Source organism: Centropristis striata, chromosome 3 (genome assembly GCF_030273125.1).
Source record: "Centropristis striata isolate RG_2023a ecotype Rhode Island chromosome 3, C.striata_1.0, whole genome shotgun sequence".
Lineage (NCBI taxonomy): Eukaryota > Metazoa > Chordata > Actinopteri > Perciformes > Serranidae > Centropristis > Centropristis striata.
Genome location: NC_081519.1, coordinates 25491247 through 25517925, shown reverse-complemented (window position 1 = coordinate 25517925; position 26679 = coordinate 25491247). Strand labels below are relative to the sequence as shown.

The following is a 26679-nucleotide window of genomic DNA, read 5'->3' as shown; positions in this document are numbered from 1 at the left end:
GCTATGCTAACTGGCTGCTGCCTCATTTTTACCACATTTTTAGCACAAGGATGCTTTTTGCAAGAAAACAATTAAGCAAAATGTCAAATTATTCCTTCAAAACTGTCCAGTGGTGGGCTACGATCATGCTAACCAACATATATGAGGGAACTTTCAGGGCGTAAGCTGCTGCACAGAGATAAACCCCTAAACCTTTCAGTCGACGTGAACATGCGCTTTTCTGCTCTCATAATAGAAATTCCAGGTTTTTCCTTTGAATTTTAGTTCAAATATCCACTTAACTTGTTAATCCTTCTTCCTGTAATACCTGCCTCATCTCTTTTGAAAGCCACCATCCATAACTCGTTCTTTAGTCTGTAAAATCTTCTGAGCCAGTTGTCGTTCTTTAAGCCCATAACAAGTGCAGTTCTGTTCAGCAGCATAATTAAGACTCTTAACTGTATCTTCTTTCTCATTATATATATATCATTTGTGGTTTTATGCTCAGTCTGTTCTATTTGCTTTAATTGTATTCTTCCTAATGTCATACTTCAGTGACCCACTTTTTTCAAGGAGATGATTAAACATTCATTTTATCTCATCTTTATCTTTTCTATCTTTAATGTTTTTCTCAATTGTGTGATGAAGACTTTAAAACATGAAGCCTCGGAGGCAGAGTTCTTCCTTCTGCACATCCTCTGTGCAGTGTCTTCACTGGTATAAAATGAATGAAGCAGAGGTGTGACCCATGTTAATTGTTAAAGAAATAAAAAGCCTTTCTGTATGAACTTTACCTCCAAATGTGCCATGAATGCATCTAAAAAAACAAGTTTTTGGAGTATAACCATCCTTTCTCCCCCCTGCAGCAGTAAGAGAGGGAGCCCAGCAGAGAAGGAGAGAGAGAGAATAATGAACAGTGAACATGGACCTGGTAGTTCGATGAGTGTAGATGATGAATGACCATGGGGAGGGAGTACAGGACCAGAGCAGAGGCACAGCCATTTGTTACTCTGCTGTCACAAATGTATTTTTAATGAATCTGCACCTCTGGCTCCTCTGCAGAGCACGACTGTTCCTTAAGGCTAGCATGACCCCAATATTTCCCCGTGAAGCGGCAGTTCTGAACAAACCCACTTTAGCTCCGGCTGCGTAATGTAAATAACCTTCTCCTCTCCGAGTGCCAAAGCCATCAGTCTCGCTCCTCATTACCGTACCTTATACCTGAGAATCGGGGCCGCTCCTGTCTCTACTCCGGTAGCAGGTGGGGAGGTTTCACCTTGAATCGCTCCTGTGTACTGAGCTCAGCGTTGCTTAAAGATGTTGTTTTTCTTGTCAAAAAAAAAGTGCTTTTAAGGGCTGGCAACACTATCTCCTGAAATCACTTCAAATTTAAGTTATTCCGGTGATATATGGCAGCTCCTCCAGATCTCCCCTGCCTCTGCTGCGGTGCAGTAAACACCTCTCTGTTGCACTTCTTGTCAGTTTTTAACATGGCATCTGTTTAAAACACCAACATGATTAATTAAGAGGAGTATATAGGGGGAAGAAAGAAAGGACAGAGAGGTGAAGTATAGGAGAAAAAAGGGAAAGTTACCTGCTGATTTCCTGCAGGGTGAATGCCTTAAAAGTTTGGGGTCACCCAGAAAATGTTGTTTTACATGAAAACAAACTATTTTATACATGAATCGACTAACAAAATGAATTGAAAATATAGTAAAGACATTGACAAGAGTAGAAATAATAATTTTAACCTTTACAAATCTCCAATTTTACCTCTAGATACTCAAACAGTCGGAGGAAGGATGATTTTATTGCTTCTCAAAACAGTTTTCAGTTGTGCTAACATAATGCTCAGGTGTTTTAATGATCAATCAGCCTTTCAATACTATAAATTAACACAAAGTGCCACTACAACACAGGAGTGGTGGTAGCTGACAATATATAATAGATATTTCATAAGAAAATCAGACTCTCTGTTGCACTTTTTGTCAGTTTTTAACGTGGCATCTGTTTAAAACACCAACATGATTAATTAAGAGGAATATATAGGGGGAAGAAAGAAAGGACGGAGAGGGGAAGTGTGGGAGAAAAAGGGAAAGTTACCTGCTGATTTCCTGCAGGGCAAATGCCTTAAAGCAAGCTGCTGACACTGACGTGCGATAGAGTCGACACCAGGAGGAATATATTTCCTTGGTCGGCTGGGATATTGAGGAGGAGTGTGGAGTCTAAAAAAACTAGCAGGAGATCGAGGTTAAGGGAAGGCCAGTTACATTCACACACCTCTGTAATTCTAGGTTTTTGCATGTAGATGTAGAAACTGCGGATGGGGAAAAGGAAAAAAACCCAGACTGCACATCCTGGAAATGACTGCTTCATTTTGTAGGAGACACACATCAACATGTGACCTACACTGACACCCAGAATGACACACACATCATTGCATTTGCTGTGTTCCATCTGCGCTGTCACACCGGTTCAACAATCTTCAGGGGGAATCGGACCTGGGCAGTCATCCATCATCAGCTTCCAGCTTCCCCAACACACACACACACACAAAATGTTTTATGCAAAGAATAGATGCTGCAAAAAAGCAATTCCACACACACTGTAGAAAAAAAGGACAGAGCGATAATTCACACTCTCAGCATACTTATCGTTTTAAAAGGAAAAACACAAACAGAGCTGCAAAAGTAGATTATGTTTCAGTGTTTCCTCATTAAAGCAGTCTCTTAAATAACTTTATAATGTTTTCTACAAGGAGGATGTCCACTTGCAGCACTTTAACCTCCACGTATGCACCTCCAGTCGGAGTCTATCCGAGAGTTCACCTTGGAGCCGCTGACAGCTCCACACCGCTGTGAAAATGTCACGTACAGTATCCAGACAGCAGCAGTCACATACCGTCCCGGGCTTGTTATGGCTGACTTAAGGCGCAGGAGCAGGGAGGGGAGAGAGGAGAGGAGGGGAGGGGGAAATCAAATGACATGGTGTTTATGAAGGCATCTCTTTGTGGTGGCTGGACGTCTCTGTGGGAACCCGCGGCCTGCTCGGACGATTGGTCCTGACAGCTGACCCCCCCCCCCCCCGACTCCCAGATGTTCTTCTGTCTGTCCTGCTCTGTGACACCAGTTTGGTCGTTACTGTCAAGAAAAAATAAATTAGGTGCTTCAGTCCAAAATCCAATACATGAACACATTTAATAAATAATACTATTTTGAAGGACTGTGGTTTCATACTAAACTAGATATTATATTGCTGCTACTGGTATTTAAAGATACTACAACGTAGGACTGGGCAAGTAATGGAAATCATAGACTGTATAAATAATGGACGTAGTGACCGTGACGTCACCCGTTGGTTTGTGGCCTGTTTGAGGCATTGAGTTCAGTGTTTCACTCGTCACCATCTTGTGTCGTCATCTTGTTTCCAATACGGGGAGCAGACCATATTTGATCTGACGACACTGACTACACGCCTCTCTTCACCTCAACCTGACTGAGAGAAGCTGCTGCTAATTCATGTTAGCATTAACTGGAGCATTAACTGGGATGTTAGTTTAGGCAAAAAACAAAAACAAGATGTTTGTTACTTACCTCAGAAAAATGAACAGCGACTCCTTGGAGTGTCTGTTATTTTTAATGAACAAAATGTTCAAATAAACTGTCATTAAGTGAAAACACAGTGAAAGGGTCAAAGTTATGAGACCAAACCGGTAAACATCCTTTAAAAAATCAACTTTATTGACTCGTTGCCGTGGATACGCATTGTTCTGCTTCCCTCCTGATGACGGCTCATCTTGTTAGTGACCTGTCAATCAAAGGTAGTCATGCCCCAAATCATACAATTTTTTATCTTCTGTTTTCTTCTAAATGGGGCCATTATTTACACTATTAACATCAAATTGTCTTGAAGAAGATTTTTTACTAGCAACTGAGACCATAGTGTTCTTCTGAGGTAATAAATCAAGTGAGAAGTTTTCTCATTTTGTATTGCAATGAATGGACTCAAATGCTTCTGCAGCCACCGTCAGCACCCCCTGCTGCAATTTTCAGTAGAATGCAGCTTAAGGCTCTTCCTGGTGTGCCTCACCACTCAGACCTGGAGGTTGCCACCTGATCAAAACTGACATCCAGAACCTCTTACCAAGGCGATCTTGCCCATGATAATTTTTTATTATTATTTCCAATCTGCAACATGTACCTCTTTTCGACCAACTTCAACCTAGTTCTTTTGCTGGTGCTGGCGAACCGTCTCAGAACTGGTTGACTCTTCCACAGGCTCGGAGCCCCGTCATTACGTCAATACATCTGGAAACGTCTCCGCTCTCTGCGACTACAATGACAACAATGTCTCTTTACAAATGTAGTCTCCTGGCTTTGTGAGCCTACACTGACATCCAAACACGACATGTACAACACATCTGTGCTGCTTGTCTTTATCACGATGGACGGCGTTTGTGTCCTTTTTTAACACTGAACATAAGATGTTAATGTTGGACTTTGTTGTAAGCTAACACGAGCCGGTATCAATCACATTGCAGCTATAAACAAATAAAATAAAATCAATGATGCACGTTTTAGTTGGTCTTGTTGGTCACGATACCAGTTTTCTTTGGCAGTCGAAAAGCAAAATTGGGCAACAGCTTCGAACTGACCCTGGAACTGCCTTGGTTGTTACCTTACAACTAAGCCTAACATTAACATCTTACGTTCAGTGTTAGTAGGAACGTAATCGCCGTCCATAGCATTCAAGATGAGCAGCACAGATGTGTTGCCCATCCCAAGCCCAACAAAAGAATCAGGTTGACGTTGGTCAAAAAGGGGTCATGGAGGAGAATCCAAACAGAGCAAACTGAGAAGAAAAATCCCATGTCTATCGTTTGGACACATTGTTAAAAACTGTTTTCTGAGAAATGCAAGTTATTTATTTTCTCCTATTTTAGAAAAGTTGATTCCTATTTTAAAACTAAAATGTGACATTTACATTTCAAGTGAAATATTCAATAAATAACAACAAAACAGTCCATCTGTGAGTGTTTTCCTAATTTTGTTTAAAATCACAAAGATATTCACTCTTTTATTAGACAAAATATCTCAGCTTTGGGATTTTTTGGCACCAATGAAAACAATACTGCATTTGTCCACAGGGGGCACCAAATCAACACAAAATTAAACTTTCTTCTAGTTGCTTTAATATATAATTTACAGTATACATTGCCATGAATTAAGATGATAGGTGTTCTTTTATTCCAGCTTTTATGCATTTATAAGATACCAAAAATATGAACAACTGTTGAAATAAGACCTGACACTAAAGTACACAAATCAAAACAAAAACTACTTTGTTTTCGTCTCCCTTCAGTCTGCAGATAAAATCCATCACCAAGTGTTTCACTCCATAATACACAACTCAAACTCTTTATTATAACTCAGGCAGAGGAAATCTGTCCACACTGGAGACATTTCACCACACAGTGCAGTCTTTAAATCATCAGATAAAGTGCAATAAAAATGTAAAACAGACTTTTTGAAATCTTGCCCAGATCACATAAATGACAAAAGAGTTTATGCTCTGAGGTGACTCCTAAAGGCTTAATAAGGCTTTATAAATAATAATATTATTAATAAATAAATGTCGTACCTGTCTGTCTTGAGTGTCTTTAGCAATCGTGCTGTCCTCATAGATTTTCTGCATAGTTTCTGTGCGGTCATCATGCTGCTCTTTAGGCTCCTGGAACCTACGAAACACATTTTGAAACATTTTATTAATTTGTACATTTTTCTTTCATTCAAACAAAGTGTAAGTCTGTCACTCTATGTTTCCCCGACCAAAGTCTAAATGTTCCCACAGAAGATCTTTAAAAACAGTTCAAAAATATATAAATCCTCCTAAAAGAAGAGTCAGTAATTGCCTGAAACAGACGGTCACTGGAGTTTTCAGCAAGTGCAACGCAAACAGGAGTAAATAAAGCATTTGTGTGGGACTGTTTTAAGCTGCAGATTAATACAAATTTGCAGCTCCAGTGAGCATTAACTGCAGCAGAACAGTGCACATGTGGAACTGAGTTGAGATAAACTGCAGAGCCCATGTTCACGGTAATGAAGGAACATGTCATCCAGTGCAGCAGTGATGTGTTTTTAAAAAGGACATCAATGAAGCTCTATGAAACCAGCTACATAAAGGATAGCTGTTAGAATTAATTCATGGCGATTCTGCGTTTGGTCGTGTGTGTGTGTGTGTGTGTGTGTGTGTGTGCAGTTAATCTCTTATATTACAGGACAAATCATTTTTTGTGCACATTTATGACTGTATGCTCAAGAACCTCTTGTGTTTGTGGTGATTCACATTTAAAAATTAAAAAAAACCCTAATTCGGACTTCCGGTGATGCAAGCACCTGAGTAGCCACGTTTCGTCGGAGCTCTGGCACACTTATCCTGCAATATTGGCTTTTTTTGTAATGGCTCAAAAACTGACTTTCATGGCAACATGTGGTCTTATTTTAAATCTTTAATCATATACAGATGATTTTTTACCCAATATATAAGCACAATTTCAGTAGAAAAGAATAAAGAGTATGTATCTATATATCCATATATTGAGTTCATCTGAAGAAAGGAAAAAAAAAGGTTGGGAAACACTGCTTCAATGATCACCTCCACTTTAGTTGGACGTGTCCTTTAAAAGGAAAACAAAACATCTTTTAATCTCCTAATCCAGAGAGCTGGCTGGGTTACATGTTTTATAATTACGCAAAAGGATACTTCATAATCACCTATTTATAGAAGTAATGAATGTTACACTGTTTCGAAAATGTGACGGCTTTAGCTTTCAGAATCTGCAAACCAATTGTATGTTGTCCAAACTGGAAAAACTAATTAGAAGTATTTTAAAAATGTGTTTTTCCCACCAAATATTATAGTGAAGAAGAGATTAACGTGGGTAAAACTCAACTTTGTATACATTATCATTATTTTTATAACTTATACAACATGTTTTTGTTGCTGTGATTTCCTTTATCCAGCCCCACGCTTCATAGAGGTGAACTTCATATCAAAGCTCAAAAACTACAGCTTCCATTTCCCTCCAATCACTGTCATCATTCAACCAATATGGCAGCAGATGGCCAATATAAGAGTAACATATATATCCTCTGATACGACACCTGGGCTCAAGTCTCTCCTTGACTTTGGCGATGGACAGGATGTACGGGCTGATCTGTTTGGTGATTGTGGTTAGGTAAGAGTTCTCCTGCTTCAGCTGCATCAGGTCATGAAGCTGGGCTGGAATCAGGAAAGAAAACTTAACTTAAAACAAGAGCGACGACATATTAAACATGAGAGAGAGTTTTTGAAGACACACCTTCGTAGATCTCCTGCTCATTAGTGACCCTCTGAAAAGTCTCATCCCAGATCTGTGAGGAGAATAAGTCAGTGAAAGGAAATGACTCATGCACTGCAGTCCTTCGACTCATGGGATACCTTGGCATTTGCTTCTTTTCTTTTCTTTTCTCCCTCTGTTTGCATTCCTTGCAGTCCACATTTATAACAAACGGGCCAAAGCGAGCTTGTTAGTATGCAGCTGGAGCCACTGACTGAGGACAAATGTAGGAACTGTGTGTTTGTCAGAACTGCTTGGCGGGGAGGGGGGAAGGTATACGTACTAAAGGTCATCATCAAGGTACCACCTGACCCACCTCTTCAAACATGACTCTCATAGTTTCCACGGTGGAGTACTGTGAGGCAATCCGGCTGTCGATGTGCAGCGATCGGTCCATGATCTCTCCCATCTTATCCGTGTTGATGATGGAGTGGTGCTTGGTCAGGTCTCGGTGCAGCTCCTGGACCTGGTCCTTCAGACTCTGAATCTCTGTCTGGAGGGTCTACACACAAACATGCAGTACGTAAGACATGAAACTGGAGAGGTGCTTTAGTGTCTTTAAAGCAGCAGAGATCTGATGGGTGTACAGATGCCAGGTGAAGTGCATCCGAGCGTGAAAACCTTGTTGCCCTGCAGCAGACAGGTGGAGCTCCCAGAGGAATTCATGCTGCTGTTGTTTCATTGTTTAACTTGCAAGATCAGAGAGGGCTCGTCATCCAGACAGACAAGCTGCTGCAGCAGTTTCAACCACTGTGGGTATTTATAAACTTACTATGAACATAAAAATAACAAAATATCCTAAAAAGTAAAGGACTTTTGTCAGTTTATTTACAAAAATCTACATTTTAGAGTTTGCGCCCACTTTTGAGATGTGGCTTAGAGAACTGAGCAGTGTATTACATATGGAAGAGCGCAGATATCATTTAACCCCCTGAAGACTAATGCTAATTTCTCAATTTTTTGCATACTTTCATACATTGTCCTTTTAAGGGTACTTGCATAACATAATACCGAAATGTGTGATATGGAAATGTGCAGAACAAACTTGGCTTTCTGTATGGTCAGCCAAATTTGCCCTCGAGCAATGTGTAAAGAGATTATTTGGCCCACAGGTTAAAAAATGTATTCCGCTTTTTTGAATTCTTCAAATCTCTTATGAAATCATACCTTTACCCATGTGGACAAACTGTTTGGGTGCTTGAAATGAGTTTACCAAAGTCTTAGGTTCACAAAGTAGTGTAATATATGAATAAAATGGTATACAAATGTAAAATAAATGTCTATAATCAAATTTTGTCAATACTGTTGTAAGGGTTGTCTGTCACTCTAGGGATGCGGAAGCAGAGTTTCTGCCGATTCCGGCAATATTCGAATCACATTTCTATGCTGTATTATCGCTGATTTTGATTTTGACGCACCCACGTGGCCGTCGACTTCAGTGGGTTAATAGACTTTTTATAATTTAAGCCACATTTTACAGTTCACTTTTAAAACCTTGGTAGGTTTTACTTTATTTTTTTAACAGTATGAAGTATTTTTTGTCATCAGATGTCTATATCTTAAGTTCCCAAGGACAAACAAGCTCAGACATGTCGGAGAAACAGCCTTTTTTTCATGTGAAACTGCTTTATTGAGTGTCTTTACTGGTTTTTATTCAAAAGGTCCATTTGTTTTGGAGAGGAGGAGACCTCTGTGGGTAATTAAGCTTCTGTTAAAAACCTTCTGACATTAAACACTGAGGGAATCCTAACCATGACAAGATGAAAGCAGGTTTTTTTGTTTTGATCGAGAGACCCCCGAGCAGCAGAAAATTACATATTGTGTATTTAAAGACCAAATCTTGCAACATTACCATCAGCCCCAGTTTTGTGTTAAATTCTAATTAATAAAATGTCAACAACAAACATCATACCGGTTTAAAATCAACAAATTTGAATTGTGAGCATGTTAGTATTTAGCTCAAAGCACTCAGGGAGCTGCCAGCGTCGCTGTCGGCTCTTTTAATTCTTGCTCAAATGTTGTTCTGGGTTAGGAGATTGGGGAACGTCTCCACTGGTCACACTCACCCTGTAGGTGTTCTCGTAGTTGCGGCAGTGCTCGGTGAAGGGTGTTTCCCTCCCCTCGGCCAGGAGGACCTTGGTGCAGATGTTGCGGTGACAGGTGGGCCTTCGCCCGCAAACCGAGCCCAGGGGCATGTCACTGAGAGACGGGGAGCGGCACGACACGGAGAGGGGGGACTGGTGCCTGAGGGGGAAGAAGGAGGGAATAATCATGGATTTATTTTCTACAAACATGCATGATGAAACGATTCTCTGCAAAACATCACATATACAGTCATGGAAACAATTATTAGACCATTGTTTTCTTCAATTTCTTGTTCATTTAAATGCCTGGTACAACTAAAGGTACATTTGTTTGGACAAATATAATGATAACAACAAAAATAGCTCATAAGAGTTTAATTTAAGAGAACATTTTCCATGTTTTTTCTTGATGATAACCAAAATCATTATCAAGAAAACCATGGAAAATGTCTAGATATCAGCTTTTCAAATAAACTCTTAAGAGCTATTTTTGTTGTTATCATTATATTTGTCCGAACAAGAGTACCTTTAGTTGTACCAGGATTTAAATGAACAAGAAAACAAGGAGAAAGGGGTGGTCTATTTTTTTGTCTGTAGCTACTGTAGCTAACCTCGGTCTCTGATTCCACAGAAGGATTAAAGCCTCATCACACAAACTGGACTCACCATTTGATCCATAAGGCTCTATTGCAGATAGTCAGCTCTGTTTTGACTCCACAGATATTATATAAACATAGTGCATGTCTTAGAATTTTAAATATATATATTTTCTACTGGCTGCCAGAGCTCACCACCACTGAAATCAGTCAGGAGTTGTGTGCATACTTTATGCAAAACAACCCTGCCATTTTCTTAATTTCTGTATTATGTAGTAACTTTGTCAGCTAGTTAAACTGATAAACTGACATCATTGTCGTGGTGCAGAAACTTAATGCTTCAGTCGAGCACGCCTCAATGACAGTTTTCATCTCTCCATTAAAGAAGGTCAAATGTTCCTGTAAACTTTTCTTCTGAACAAAACAAACATTTCACTTTTTGTCTTAGAGCTGCTTTTTTAAATTCTCCAAATGTCTCTTTTCTATTAATACAACTTTGTTGAAGAACATTGGACAAAGGTGGAACTCCTGGCCATCCGCTGACTCATTTTATCATGTTTAGTATCCACACAAAGCTTTTTCAGGAGAAAATCTGTTCAACCCTAAATCCCTGCTCTGTCTCATTATGTATGTGTCCTTTTGTTTTGCACTGTTTGTTTTCTATTTACTCTGGTCTCTCCTGCAAAACAGATCTTGATGGTTGAATAAAGGTTATATACCAGAGTTCGACAGATATCAGTTGACAGATATTACCGCTGATATTGGACTATCGATATCAGTGTACATGCTGTCTGTAACTTATGTAACTTTTTTTAAACTCAATATATAATGCAGAAAATGTTGCTTAGCGTGATTTAGAAATGGTGTTAGGTTTCATTATTATTATAATTATTATTATTATAATAATTATTATTATTATTCATATTATTATTATATATTTATTTATATTTATTTTATATGTATTTTCTATTTATTTTTTATGTGTATTATTTTTTATTTTATTATTATTTTATATCTATTTTTTATTATTTTATTTTTTAACAATGATGATGTTTATTTAGCTATTCATTTTATTCCTATTTATTCTTTATTTTCTCAGTTATCATTTATATAATTGTCTGACATGACATTGCTGCTGATACATGTTATCAATTAATATTCCCTCACCAAAAATCAGTATTATCATCGGCCTCAAATATATCCCATATCAGTCGGGCTCTATTATCTGCAGCATATTATGCATGTGTAGTACATCAGTACACTTGCTGTCAGTCACAACACTCACAACCCCCCTCTATCACCTTCACCAGGGGTGTGAAAATATGTATGTGCAGCACGCAGCCAAACAACTAGATAAACATACATTTATCTGGTAGCGCCACAGTCCTGGCCCCATGCCTAGCGAGCATAACTGCCCCGAAGCAATTCTACAACAGCCTAGGTGTGAATACATTCTCGCACGTTGCCATACGAATGTTGTCCTCAGAGCATCCAGACTGTGTCCCAACACAGCCAATTAAAGACACTGCCAGTACCCAAGCAGCAGCATCAGTCGCTTGAAAGAACATGGCTGCACAACTTCACTTCTGTTCTGTGAAATTATGATACAAATTAGGGGCAGCCAGCTGGCCCTCCACCAATCCCAGCCCCGTTTATATCCTGCATTAGTGGCTCACGAGTGGAGGAAGAAGCTTTCAGACGGCAATTGAGGATGTAGCAGACACAACAACACATTCAGCCACGCTGAGTAACAGGCTACGCCATGTGGCCGCATTTTGAACGACCATACAGTGAGGAAAAAGCTCATTTCCTCCTCCGTTTGTGCTCTGAAGTAGGTAACAGACTTGAAATTGTGGAGTCGAGCACCTTGTGTAACAACTGTTATCTTACAGTGTCGATGGCATCAACTGACATTTACAATAAAGGGTAGAAAGGACTGAATGCAGGCTTTGAAACATACTCACTTGAACCTACAATCAACATAAATATTGCAGAGACTCAACTACAAAAGCATGTATTACAGGGTTCTCACTGCAAGTTAAAGTCACATACTCAAGACTCTCCAAGACTTAAAAGTAATAAATCAAAGTTACCTGCTAGGCTCTTACTCCTTCCTTCTTGCCCAGTGCTGATGCAACAGAGGACCAGTCTAAAACATGTCTCCCTGCCTCTCTCTGCCACACACATGTCATCCTCTGCACGTCCAGCCTCCCGTCACTGATGCCAATTAAAGACTAAAGCTGTGACATCAGCGGCCTGGAACAAAGCAGCCCCCCAACCCACCGACAGGCCGGCCGACCGCTCCCCTGCATGCCAACTTCCAGATGAAACCCGGAGAGTTCTGTGAAATTACGATAAAAATAGTGCCAGCCGGTCAGCCACCAATCCCTGCACACTTTGCGTCTTGCACTGGCAGGGGTGATGAGCAAGTTGGACGGGAGAGTTGTCAGTATGTTGGCATTAGAGGGGCGGCTTAAGGACCTGTGAACAGTTGGGGGACACTGATGTGGAAAGAAATCGGTCAGGGGGAGTGCGTCGACATGACGTAGATGGACGTGAAGCAGAAGGTTGGGGTTTAAATAAAGGTTGTGTTTACTGGAGGTTTGATGTAATTCTCAAAGGATTTATGGGGTTAAAAGACAATAACAGTGTCACATTTTAAGGGTTTTAAGCTGCTAAATTTGACATTTGAGTAAAACAAAACATGCAAATAAAAACACCTCTAGCACTACACTTATTTATGCATCTTATCATCTTATCTGCTGTGTTTAAGGCCTGGCTGAAGCAAAAGCAGAGCTTTCTAGGTGCCAGCCCCCCTGCAACAAGGTGAGTTACGTAAACATATCAGTGCACAGAGCTCCCAGATAGACAGAATAACTGCCATAGTGGGACTCAGCGTGGCGCCTCCTTTCCTCTCCATGCACTCATCACTGTCTACCAACTGTACTTCCAAAACCATTTGGGGGATTTTGAGTTTGGATTCTTTGTGAGTGTGAAATTTTCTGCCCAGACTTTTTGTGCTTTCTTGGAAGGATCCAAAAAAGATGCCATGGTTAATATTCAGACAGAGAGAGAGCACATTGTGAAACAAAACCTTAGGAGTAAAAGGAGCATTAAGTGATTGCATTCAAATGATATCTTGGCAGCAGGTGGATGATCTCACCTCGCTGCAACACTTATAGATCCGACAGCAGAAGGAGGGCAGCGCTGACCCAGCAGCAGTAAAGGCTCCAGACAGCGAGCAAACTCACTTCTGTAGTCGGTGTTGATCTGTTGGAACAAAGAGATAAAGTCATGTAGCTGCTATTAAGTCAAAAAGAATTTCAGATAAAACATATGCCATATTATTCTATATTTGTTCAATAAAAAAACTGAAAAAAACACTCCTAACTGTGCCAAATAAATAAGGAAAGATCAATTTAAAAACACAAGGCCCATTCCTACAGTTCAGTTAACCCTACAATAGCAACTGAGAACATAAGGAATATAACAGTAAAAACAGCTATTAATATTATTATTATTATTATTATTATTATTATTAATATATGAGAAACTGGAGAATATATATTAAAATACATGCAAATATATATTGAAACCTGAGTATATATATTAAAAGTCTGAGAATATGTGCTTGTATATTTATATTTATGTATGTATTATATATATATATAATTATTAATAACAATAAAATACTAAAAATAAAACTTGGAATCAAAAACAAATGCACTTATTTCCATTATAGGTCAACCAACACCTGTTCTTTGTTGGTTTTCACCTCAATTTGTCAACCATCTGTTAAAACACCAAAGTATCTGATCGAGGCAGTGGTAGACCTGCTACTCCTTTGTTCTGCAAGGTAAAATTAGTGCTTTTGTCAATGGAGTCTGGTGGCTTTAAAGAAAGTGTAGATAACAGCTTCAATTCCCTCCACATAAATGGAAACAGGACTGTCTAAATGCAAGGTAAAACAGCAAAAATATAGCAGCCAACCCACAGCAGTGCACTACTTAGATTCTTTGCAGGTACCAGTGGAGGAAAAAGTATTCAGATCTCTTACTTCAGTAAAAGTACTAAAACCACACTGTGAAATTACTCCACTACAAGTAAAAGTCCTGCATTCAAAACTTATTGAAGTAAAAGTACAAAAGTATCATCATCAAAATGTTCTTAAAAGTAAAAGTACTCTTTATGCAGAATGGAGCCACTCAGATTATTTCATATATTGCAAATAAATGATAAGATTAATTGCATTGATGCATTTATGTAGGCAGCATTTTAATACCTTTTTACCTATTTTTTTCCTTGTAAGAATAGTTTTATAGTCGTTTCAGATGTTTGTTATTCTAAAGTTCTGGTTGCATTATGTGCTTGTATGTGTGTTATCCAATAAGTTCAGAGTCGGTCCAGGGCATAAACGAACTAAGCGACTACTTAGGGCCCCGTGGCCACTAGGTGGCCCCCAAGAGCAATTACCAAAAAATATATATATTTTTTTTTGGATGTATGAGTGATGATTTCTGTATGATCAAAGATATGTCAACAGAGTGCTGTTGTTCATTTATTGGTATTATTTGTATTATTATTGCAATGGTATTATTTATGTAATAACGTGTTATTAACAAACAATATTTTTGACGGAAATAGAGGGCCCAAAATCGAATTCTGCTTAGGGCCTCATGGAGGCTTGGGCCGGCTCTGAAAGTTTTAATATGTTTGCTTTACCATTCTCCTATCTGCACTTTTATGTGTGTTTTTCACTATTTTTGAACATTTTGTTTGTTTTCTACATCACCCTGACCTGGGACTGATTAAAATAATTGGCTACATTTATCCCATTTACATCATATTGATGCTAACTTATGCGTCCCATCCCAGATAAATAAATGATTGAATGACTTCAGCTCCCTGCAGAAGGCTCTGAACTTAACTTTCCTCCAGGAAAAATTGGTTCTGGGCTTTTGGGCCACAGAGGAGAAAGAGGTGAAACTGCTCCGGGAACAAGTGAAACAACTAATCAGTGCACTGCAGTGGATTACATTCTCAGCGTAACCTTTTCCAGCTCTGCATTAAAGGCAGCTCCTACTCACTTTGCTGCTCTGCACTGGTCTCAGTCGATGAGGGAGCTTTACAATCCTCTTCAGCCTCTCCATCAGTTGCTGCGTAAGCAAAAACATCCGTTTGTGATTCAGTGACCTGTTTCACCGCAGTGACACATTATGGACAGCCTCCATTTACAGAACAATTCTCTGAAACTCGCCAAGAAAACTTCCCCGGATTTAACTTAAAGCTCTTTGTACTGCATGGACAGTGGGGAGGCTGCTTTTAGAAACACTGATAATAGTTACAAATCACATTTTATTTTACTTTTTGGGTTGTGAATCCACTTTCCACTCTCCTAACTCTTTTTTTCTTTCTCACATGTCTTGTATTGCAGAAATGCAACTCTGTAAATAAAAAGTTAATGAGGTCTTTATAATGCCTTATGAGATGCTTATTGCAATTGAAGTGGACTAATAATACTATGTAAGTGTAAACAAAAACATCATAAACACATTTATTGTTAGATTATAAGATATTTCTAAACACTTACAGTCATAGAAACAAATATTATAGACATTTTATATGGTTTTCTTGCTAATAATAAAAAAATGTCTAGATATCAGCTCTTAAATTAATCTCTTATGAGTATTTTTTGTTGTTATCATTATATTTATCCAAACAAATAAACCTTTAGTTGTACCAGGCATTAAAATTGTTCATAATAAAGGCGTTATAAACACATTTATTGAGCTTAACTACCATATATCATTGTTAATTCTTTCCAAAAGCATTTTTGTTGCATTGTTAAGAATAATGCACACTTTATTATGTGTTTATTAGTGGTAACAGTTAACTCTGCTCTCCTCTTATCATTGCATGTTTACATTCCTGTAGTGCTTTTATGAAACTTTCGGCCTGTCCAAACAGCTACTAACATGTTTTATTTGATCCTGCTCTTATTTACTTGCTGCTGTTGTGGTTGTAATCTGGTCAGCCCTGGGCTGTGCATTGTTGCTATTTGTCTTTTTATTGCTTTTATTTTGTGTTTGTTTTTAATGTGAATCACTTTGTGATTTGGTATCTGTGAAAGCTGCTACACAAATAAACTCCACTTTATATATATATATATATTTTTTTGCAGCTACTAGACCTGAAGCAAGAGCAATGCCTTGTTCAGGGTAATACATCCAAAGTCACCTCTATTATGGTGTGTTTTTGTGCTTCACAGCTACATTATTGTATTTTCTGTTGTTTTTTATTCGCATTTTATCAACCATGACCACATGCACATGCACCACATCTGCAAAATAGTGCAGAATAAATGATTTAATAACTTTTATAAGGCATTTCTTTCTCTTTAGATCCAGTAGCTGCAAAATGTATTGTTGACTGTTAACAAGTGCACAATAAAATATGTAATAATCTTAATAAAGCAACAAATCAGTTTAGAAATGGTTTGATAATGATTAAATAGCTTGTTAAACTCTATTTGAGTTTGCAATGCTTCTAGAAAACTCAAAAGGATTTTATTGATGTTCTTACTGTTAACCATTGCTTATAAATGTCTTATAGATGATTTAACATGTTTAACATTCACATCCTTTTATTAACACTAATATATTGTCATTACACATAATAATGTTGATGAGCATGTTTTTACCATATTTGATAAATAAAATGCAATAATAATAACAATAATAATGAAAAATAGATGAGAGTTTATGTGGCTGTACACACGTAGCCCATGTCCAGAAACTCGAACTTGTTGGCTGAGCTGAGGAACGCCGAACAGGTGACGAGGTGCACCTAAAAACATCAGAGATTAAAGGTTAGATTTCAAACAGGCTGCATGAAACACGAGACACCAACAGACTGAGATTAAGATTAAATGGTATTAAACTCCTTCCAAAACTAACTGCACACTTAATTGAATCAGAATCAACAGTTTATAGCCTGATTATAAAAGTATGGAAGTACATTTTGAGTATTTCCATTTCATGCTATATTATACTTCTACTCCACTGCTTGCAGCTGGATTTACATTTCATTGAATAAAACAACATACTGTATATATGCATACATATAAAGCAACACATGTGACTCCTAGTTTGTAGTCTTTCAGATGTCTACAAGTCGTTTCCAGTTCCACCCAAGAGTGACTACCCCTATTAACTTCTCAAATTGTTTAATTTCAATAACCGTTAAATGCCTTAAAGGTTTAATTATTATGGTTATTTCACAAGAAAAGTAAAGATTAAGGAAAAAGTCCCAAGACTGAAAACAAATCTGTGCATCAGAACTTTGTTTCTGCTTCTTTCCCTCTCCATTAATCATCCCATGACCCCTCAGATTCATCGTGTGATTCATCTTACTCCACCTGGAGGGTTGGTAGGAGGGCAGTTAGGTGCGAGAGCTGCTCCTTTAGTGCTTTCTCCTTCTCCTCATGTTGACTGCAAACACACACACACACACACACACACACACATATGCAAACATGTAATGCTACACTTGCACGTCCGAAATACTCAGAGGATTCAAGCTCAGGAGGTGCAACCACAAACAACATACTCCGTATTTCCAGCAGCTAATCTATCTGTCTTCTCTCTCGGTAACAAACACACACATGCACACAGACGCAGGGCCGGATACACAAAGCCTGACATAAATAGCCTTTAACACCCTTCCGGGAACCCAGCCACTGGACGGCTTCCAGGCAATGGAGAGGGAGAGACAGAGAGAGAGACAGACAGACAGAGAGAGAGAGAGAGAGAGAGAGAGAGAGATGGAGGACACACAAAAAAATCTCATTAAAGATCCCCACAGAGTGCAACCTGATACACTCACTCACTCACATGCACAGAATTGTTCTCATTCAATCCCACACTGAAGAGGAAAAGTGCTCGCATATCATTCAGATCTGGAATTCCAAAATGTGAGTTTGCAGATTCACAGGCTGCAGAGACAGTTTGTCAGTTATTAGCCATTAACCTGAGATAAAATTTGATTGATGTGCAATAATTTGATGTTACAGACTAATTAGTTGCAAACCTGGGATGACAGTAAATCAAACTTTAATGATCGTGGTGGGGATGCTGTGAGGTTTTTTAATTATTTTAGTGGCTGGATGCTTGTGAGTTAATGCTAAATTAATGGTTTGGGGAGGCTGTTTTTTATCCTGTTTTTGCTAAGTCATTTGTTGATTTGTATCAGTTTACAGTTTCTGCAGAAACATATAGCATATTATTATCCTATATATTCTCAGGATAATGTTGAAAAGGGCTCAACAGGGCTTCAACATCACACAGGCTCATGTATCAGAGACCTGTTCCATAAAGAGAGCTAATGTGCTGTCGGCACAACATCCAATCAAATCCGATCCACATTATTTTGATCTGACAGCATTCATCCAATCAAATTGCAGGACAACCAATGAAGAAGAACTGTCAAAAAATGGTGCGAGTTGGCAAAAATGATACCAAAGATAGTTTCGTTTCGTTTGGGTATAAAAACAACAAAGTGGTCAACAAAAAATGAATTGCAGTATGCAAAACATGCGGGTTGAAGATTACAGACGGAGACGCAACAACTTCCAACTTTGTCCAACATTTGAAGTTGCACGAAGAACGGTAAGTTTTGAACGAACGCTAACACTAGCTTGTCGGCTAAGTAACTTTGCTAGCAGCATTGCTAAATTAGTGAGAGAAAAAAACGTGAGAATGCCCAAAAAAACACCCAAAATTCTATTTCTTTGTCTCACAGACTGTTTTTTTTTTTTTTTTTTTGTCATACAACCACATTTATTTTTACCGGTATATGTGAATCGGGAGCGACTCAAAAGGACTTGAAACTCAAACTGTAGGACTTGGGACTTGATTTGAGACTTGTCAGTCTTGACTTGGGCCTTGACTCAGGACTTGAGAGAAATACTTGTGACTCACTTGTGACTTGCAAATAAGAATCTGGCTATTTTTTTTGTTATTCTGACTCATTGTCAGTTTGTTTCCCAATATAAGTTGCTGTATTATACAACCATCAGTTGCAGACAAGTGATTTGATTGGATAAGTTGATAAGTCTTCATGAATGCTAATATACAGTATAACATCACTGGGACTTTTAACTGTACATGCATCACTCTTCACATTTCACATTTCTTTCTAACATTTCCTTAGACTGTAACAAATTTTGAACCATAAAGTTGAACATATTTCCATTAAACCACTTGAGTTAAATCATGAATGGTCATCAGAGGATGAAAAAGGGAGGAAAGAAGCCAGGATGTTTCAGCTTTTTCATGTGGCTGCTGTAACAGGAGCTGCTGGGCTCAGCGCTCGCTGACGTAACGCCTCTATCTGATCAAGCTGTTAACTCATAATCACACATGATGCCGCCAAAGTGACTCTCAACAGACTCTTATTTAACTGCACAAGAAATGGAAACATACAGATAAAAATACATGATTACATCACATAAAAAAGTAGTAAGCTCAGTCTCGTCTGTGGGAAAATGTTTACGTGATGTTGTGGAGCTATTTGTGTCTGCAGAGCCAAATAAATGATTAAATAAGCAAATAAATTAGAATCTGTTGTCACTTATCACTGTTATCTTATACATGATGCTTATAGGACTGTTGTATAAAAGCCAAATCACACTCTAGGTTGTGCTGTTATACTGAATATCATCACAGTTGTGATTTGGTTGCAGCCATAACAGCACTCTCTCTTATGGGAAGTTGTTTAAGTAACTCAGCCCACCTTTTTTTTTTTTTTTTTTTTTAAATGTATTTTTTTCTCACTCTCTTCTTTCTATTAAATTTATTATAATTATTATAATTATAATAATAATAATTATTATTATTATTATTATTATTATTAATAATAATAATAATAATAATAATAATTGATTTTGTACTTTTATTTTATTATTTTAATTTGTTTTTATACTCTTTTCTTTCTACTCAAATTAATTTTATTTTTAGTATTATTTTTATTATATATTTTTATTTTATTATTAAAAATATTTCTCTAACTCAACTTAGATTAAACTAGGTTTATTTTTTACTATTATTTATTATTCATTTTGTATATTTATTTTATTATTATTTAATTTATTTCTCTAACTCTCTTATTTCTACTTAATTTAAGTTTATTTTTTATAATTATTATTATTCATTATTTATTTTGTATATTTATTTTATATTTATTAGATTTTTTCTATAACTGTTATTTCTAGTTATATTATTATTTATTTTATTATTATTATTATTATTATTATTATTTCTCATTGTTTGCTTACATTTCCTGGGCTCGTCCTTTATTCATCCCTACCTTTCTTCTTTTCCTTTCTGTCTCTCTCTCACCATATAAACTTCTCCCAAGACACACACACACACGCACCCTGCTGTATTATTTGTTAATTGGCTTGTATTATTGTTCCTGTCCTTGTCCTGTTTGTTATTGATTTGTCTTGCATTTTAAAAAAGTATCTGAAAAAGAATTATGTTTAATTTGCTTGTATGGAACTAAATCAACTGAAAATGAGTCAGACAAACAGAAACAGATCAATGGTTTTCCTGCAACAGTTGCTGTTATTGACCATTTGGACTTGAAAAAGCCATTAATAAAAATACTGAGTATTTGTATAGAAATACTTTTCAGTTCAGGCTACATTTCCACTGATTGGTTTCTGGCACAAGCTGCAACTACAGGTTTTATATCTGTAATCCTACTGAGGTGGTTTTCATTCAAAAGAAAATCACCCAAGAAAATGTGTTTGGTGAGGAGAAAGATTATTCTCTGCTATTCATCACTCTGAGTACAATGCAGCAGGATACAATGGGGGAACTATCAAGTGACCCTGTGAGAGCCGGATAATGGCATTCAATTAAGTAAATATTGTGACATGAGCTTTGAGGCAACAAAAGAGCACTTTAATATAAGAACTGTAAATTCATTTTTACCTCTGAGCAGCTTTGAGCAGGATCTTCTTCCTCTCTGCTAGTTTCTCCTGTCAGATGAGAGCAGAGAAAACAGAACCTTTTATACTTTACACTGCTGAGAAAATAGCCTTAAGCTCTCTAAGACCTAATGAATTTTCAAGATTGTGTATGGGGGAAAATCCACCATGTGGTGTCTGCTTTCTTTGACTGTTCATTATGTTAAGAAAATACTTTTCTCTTTACACAGACAGGTGAACAGAGACCTCCAGTGGCCGAGCACCGTCAGTGGAGAAACTTACTGCTTACTGGTATCACACTGAGCTCAAAGAGAATTCATTTGTTGAGGGTTAGACGTTTTTTTCTTCAGGAACATGTATTCTCATACGAATATGAGAAGCTCAAACTGATCTCATAGAAGAGATTGAGCAACACATGAGCAACTCATTTTTCCTACGGGTTGGCCACATTAAACCCTGTTTCTCCCAGTTGACACGACAACACAAAATCAGAGTTTTCCAAATTCTCCACTTTGCCCGGAGTTTTTAGAAATAATCGTTTTCTGTGATAAAAACAGGGTTTTCGTGTAAATGAGAGGCCAAACTGCATGGAAATATCTGCGTTTTCCGTTCGTGTAAACGGGGCCTAACATTCAAGCATTTTTCAAGCACTTTAAATACCCAGACTCTTAAATCTAAATTATAAAAAGTGTACAGAATGAATGTATAACAGCAATCAACGTGTATTGACACTTTGTTCATTTTACTAGCTGTTTATCTTTACTTTGATTGTATATTTTGATTAATTACATTCGGTATTGTCTGGATAAAAAACACATTGTTGCATTTTCCAGGGAGTATATTTAAATCGAAGCTGATTTCTAACCGTGAAGCATAATGGTTAAAATTAAGCATTTTCCAAACTTTTTATACTTGTATGAATCCTGAATTCTTGTCATGGTTAGGGGAAACATTAAAATACATTAAGAAGAGTTTAGTTTTACTGCATATATAACATTTTGATGCAACTTTATAGGAAATCAGCATTTATGCAAAGAGTAAGCCTGCTAACTGACTCCAAACCACAAATGTAGCCTATTTAAATGGAAAAAAATTTGATCCTTCAACCTCACTGCCTGGTTTTTGTTCTGATATGCTGATGATGAGACCTTAAATAGACAGGTGTGTTGGCTTTTACAAATCATGTCCAGTCAATTGAATTAACCACAGCTGGAGTCAGAACAAGAAGCACACATCTCAAAGAAAATCATTTGCTTTGCCATTATGCAGATTAAGTCTAGTCTAGTCAACTAGCATAAGGCTGCCAGTTGGTTATTAACATTAAGAAACTTTTGTATCATAAGTTTTAGAATAAGTTTTATGTTTTAATATGCAAATTAGGCCCCATCTGATTAAATATGTTTCCAGAAGATAAATCTGAACATTAGATAAAGGTAGGTTCTTAATTCTTCTTTCATTTTGTTGAAATATTAAAGTCAGGGTTTTAAAAGAGGGAATGTTTTCATTTTATCACTCAATCAGAAAATACTGTCAACAGCTATAAAGAAACCCCATTTTCGCTATGTTTTTAGGAATAGGTGCAAAATAAATCAGACTATGAATGATATAAGAACAAACCCCTCCGTGAAAAAACTTCAGAACATCAAAAGGAATTTAACTGGAAAGTTTGGTGCTACTACTGATTTCTGGCTTAGAGTATGAAAAAAACACCTCAGTTTTGCAAGTCACTACAGCTAAAACAAATAATGAACTAATATATATTACGATGAAACTTCTGCAGTTGGTTGCTTAAGTTAAAACAATATATTTTTTGTCTTGCAAGTTTTTATACTTTATATATATATATATATATATATATATATATGATATGCAAATAAAGCATTATCTTATGCAAACTTTGCAAATAGAAAAATTGAAGTAAAATAAACACCTAAATGTGTATGTTGGATGTTTTCTTTCCTCTAGTCTGAAGGAAGAAAGTTTTTAATGTTTTTGTCTCACACAAACATTTTGGCCTGACGAATAACACACTGATTGATCAAAACATTTTCCTTTTAAAGAAATGTTTGGCTTCAAGTCAGCGTGCAGGAGGTTTTTTTTTTCTTCTTCTCTCTTTCGTTGAGAGTGATTTTGGGGGTAAAAAAACAACAGCTGAGAAAATCTTTCTCAGCAGGATCATTATATAACCTGCAAGCTGTTGAACAGAGTACAGATTGCACTCTCTTCTTCCTCCACGTTCAGACACACTTCTCCAACCATGGCTCTCAGCAGAACGATCGCCTCTCGGGCTGAAGTCTGCAGCTCCTTCACCACCTACAGACAGAGGAGGAGGAGGAGGAGGAGGAGGGGAGGAGGAAGAGGAAGAGGTGGAGCATGGGGAGGAGGAGGAGGAGGAGGATGAGCATGAGGAGAGAGAGAGAGGAGAGGAGAGGAGGAGGTGAAGAGGTGAGAGGTGGGGAGGAGGAGGAGAGAGGAGGAATAAGAGGAGCAGGAGGAGGAAAGAGAGGAGAGAGTAGGAGAGAGGGGAGGAGGAGGAGGAGGCAAGAGAGAGGAGGTGAGGAGGGGGAGGATAGAGAGGAGGAGGAGAGACAAGGAGAGGGAGGAGAGGAGGTGGAGAGAGAGAAGAGAGGAGGAGACGAGGAGGAGGAGCATGAGGAGAGAGAGAGATGAGAGGAGGAGGTGAAGAGGAGAGAGGAGGGGAGGAGGAGGAGAGAGGAGGAATAAGAGGAGCAGGAGGAGGAAAGAGAGGAGAGAGTAGGAGAGAGGGGAGGAGAGAGAGAGAGGAGGAGGAGGAGGCAAGAGAGAGGAGGTGAGGAGGAGGATAGAGAGGAGGAGGAGAGACGAGGAGAGGGAGGAGAGGAGGTGGAGAGAGAGAAGAGAGGAGGAGACGAGGAGGAGGAGCATGAGGAGAGAGAGAGATGAGAGGAGGAGGTGAAGAGGAGAGAGGAGGGGAGGAGGAGGAGAGAGGAGGAGTTGAGAGGAGAGAGGAGGAGTAAGAGGAACAGGAGGACGAAAGGGAGGAGACAGTAGGAGAGGGGAGGAGGAGAGAGAGGAGAAGAGGAGGAGAGGAGGAGGAGGAGGAGACATGCACAAATAGCTATTTTGCTATACAAATATATTGATATAAAGTCATCACGATAGTTTTTGAGACAGATATCCTGTCATATCATATAAATAATCACATGCAAAACTAACATGAGCTGTGAGATTATAGTAAAAAGGATTTCATTTTTGACCCCAAGTTCATTCAGCAACGCTCAAAATACTGCTTAAAAAATATCCTCATTTATATGTTTATGTATTCAAATTGCATTATAATGAGCTATACAGATTCTGAGTGCACCTGCACCACATCACACGTTATCACTACCGCTGCCGAGCGCTTGAATTATTCATTATGCCAAATGTGTAGATGAACAGGCACGGTTCTCTCACCAGCACAGCCTGGTCCAACATCTCACAGCCCTGCACGTAAGCTGTTTCAATATCAATGCAGTGAGTCCGACTCTCCCTGCAGTAAACAAACAACACCTAGATTAATGTGGAGGAGAGGAGAGGAGATGAGAGGAGAGGAGAGGAGAGGAGAGGAGAGGAGAGGAGAGGAGAGGAGAAGAACTTCTGACAGTCATAAATTTGCACTGACTCACACTTGCATGTCTCTGAAGCACTTGATGCAAAGCATTGACTTATTCTCTGTTGAGAACAGGATGTAGGGCTCCTCGTGGAGAGCTGCAGAGACAAAGGCGCCTTTAAACCTCCGCCCACAGGTGTGTGACAGTTCAATTATTCTGCTTTAACAACAGGAGCAGGTTTGTGAATTAGAAAAACAAATTTCAGAGTACAGACGCAGGTTAGATGATAAAAGTCTTCCCTCATTAAGCAGAACAGAACAGAACAGCGCAACATGTTTGGACACAGGTGTAATAAAGACTCCTGTTATCCTCCTGGTTTAAATTACAGGTCGCACTCACAGCACTTCCTGTGTTTGGCTCTTGTGCGTTTGGCCAGGGACACGATCTCATGGTGGGAAAACATTCTGGCCTTGTGAGTCAACTCCCTGCAGGCGCTGCAAAGTGGCTGGCTACAAGTGTTGCAGAAGTACATCCCCCCTGCGTCCTACAGGAAACAACAACACACAGCAACAGAGAGATGCTTATATTATGTTGTTTAGAGCTACACAAGGCAATCATTGAATAAAATATGTTATAGCTACTATGTGTGAAATTTTCCATGGGATATATTAATGTGCATCATTTTTTGTCTGAATCTCCCTGTAGCCACCCTCTGATTGGGCAGTGTTTCCAGGTCTTTGGCATCTTTGCATCATCACTGCAGCCAGAGAATGACTGTAACAGTGGCTTCACATAGGGTGCAAGGCTAAGTTTGATTACAGGATCACATTTGTTTTTGTTTGTTACTCGAGCGAGATGAACCAGTTTAAACCCTGCCACCATCATCAACCGTGGCCAAAATAACATTTTCATTTCTGCTTTTTAAATGTTGTGGAAGTTTCATATTTGTCTGAAACCAAATAGCATAATTTGTGGATTAAAAACAACATCTGGAGATGCACAAAGCACGATGAATTTCATCTCTTTTACCAGAAACCTCAGCTAAAAGTATGCTGAAATAACTACAACATGATGTCGGTTCATAAAGCCACACAAGGCAATCATTAAGTAAAATATGTACATTTTAAAGGGGGATATGTTTCATTATTTCTGTCTGAATCTCCCTGTAGTCACCCTCTGACTGGGCAGTGTTGCCATCTTTGCATCATCACTGCAGCCAGAGAGTGACTGTAATGGTGTCTTCACATAGGGTGCAAGGCTAAGTTTGACCACAGGATCACATTTGATTTTGTTTCTTTTACTCGAGCAAGACGAACCAGTTTAAACCCTGACACCATTATCAACCGTGGCTTAAATAAAACAGTGTTTTATTTAGGCCACAATTTCTGCTATGTAACTGTGTGGAAGTTTCACATATGTCTGGCATAATGTGTGGATTAAAATGTGTGCACACAGTTAAATAAGTGTCATCCCTTTTGCCATAAAACCTTATTTAACCAAAATAAATAGATTTGGCTATATAGATTTATGTAATTTCACTTAAGAAATAAAAAGTATGCTGAAGTAACTTGATGGAGGTTCATAAAGCCACACAGGGCAATCACTGAATGAAAATGTGCCTATGTTACTATTTATGAAATTTTAAAGGGGATAAATTATGCCCATTATTTTTCTCACACTGTCTGTCTGAATCTCACTCGTCGCCCTTTGATTGGTCAGTGTTTGCAGGTCTTCAGTATCTCTGAACTTTCACTGCAGCCAGAGAACGGCTGTAATGGCTTAATCACATAGTCCAAGGCTAATTATGCCTATTATATCTTATCTCTAAGTTTGTCAGCCGAATCACTTTTTGTTTTGTTTCTGTTACTTGAGTGAGAAGCACAAGTGTAAACCCTGCCACTTTCATCAACCATGGCCAAAATAACCTCCATTTCTTCTATGTAACTGTCATAGCGCATACAGTCCCACATAGAGTCATGGAAAATCCCTTTTTCTTCAGTTTCTTGTTCATTTTAATGCCTGGTACAACTAAAGGTACATTTGTTTGGACAAATATAATGATAACAACAAAAATAGC

At 38.3% G+C, this 26679-nt stretch overlaps 1 protein-coding gene across 1 annotated transcript in view; it reads right to left on the bottom strand.

Annotated features, from left to right (window-relative positions):
- Positions 1-1826: 1826 nt before the first annotated feature.
- Positions 1827-26679, bottom strand: part of rnf207a (ring finger protein 207a) — a 38211-nt gene continuing 13358 nt past the window's right edge. The window contains 16 exon segments of the mRNA XM_059329868.1: positions 1827-3063; positions 3065-3124; positions 5629-5716; positions 7143-7260; positions 7340-7391; positions 7674-7859; positions 9424-9601; positions 13201-13307; positions 15125-15193; positions 16815-16883; positions 17455-17527; positions 21035-21081; positions 23218-23343; positions 24466-24541; positions 24678-24759; positions 25002-25146. Coding sequence (XP_059185851.1) covers positions 2971-3063; positions 3065-3124; positions 5629-5716; positions 7143-7260; positions 7340-7391; positions 7674-7859; positions 9424-9601; positions 13201-13307; positions 15125-15193; positions 16815-16883; positions 17455-17527; positions 21035-21081; positions 23218-23343; positions 24466-24541; positions 24678-24759; positions 25002-25146 — 1569 coding nt within the window. The 3' untranslated portion in view covers positions 1827-2970.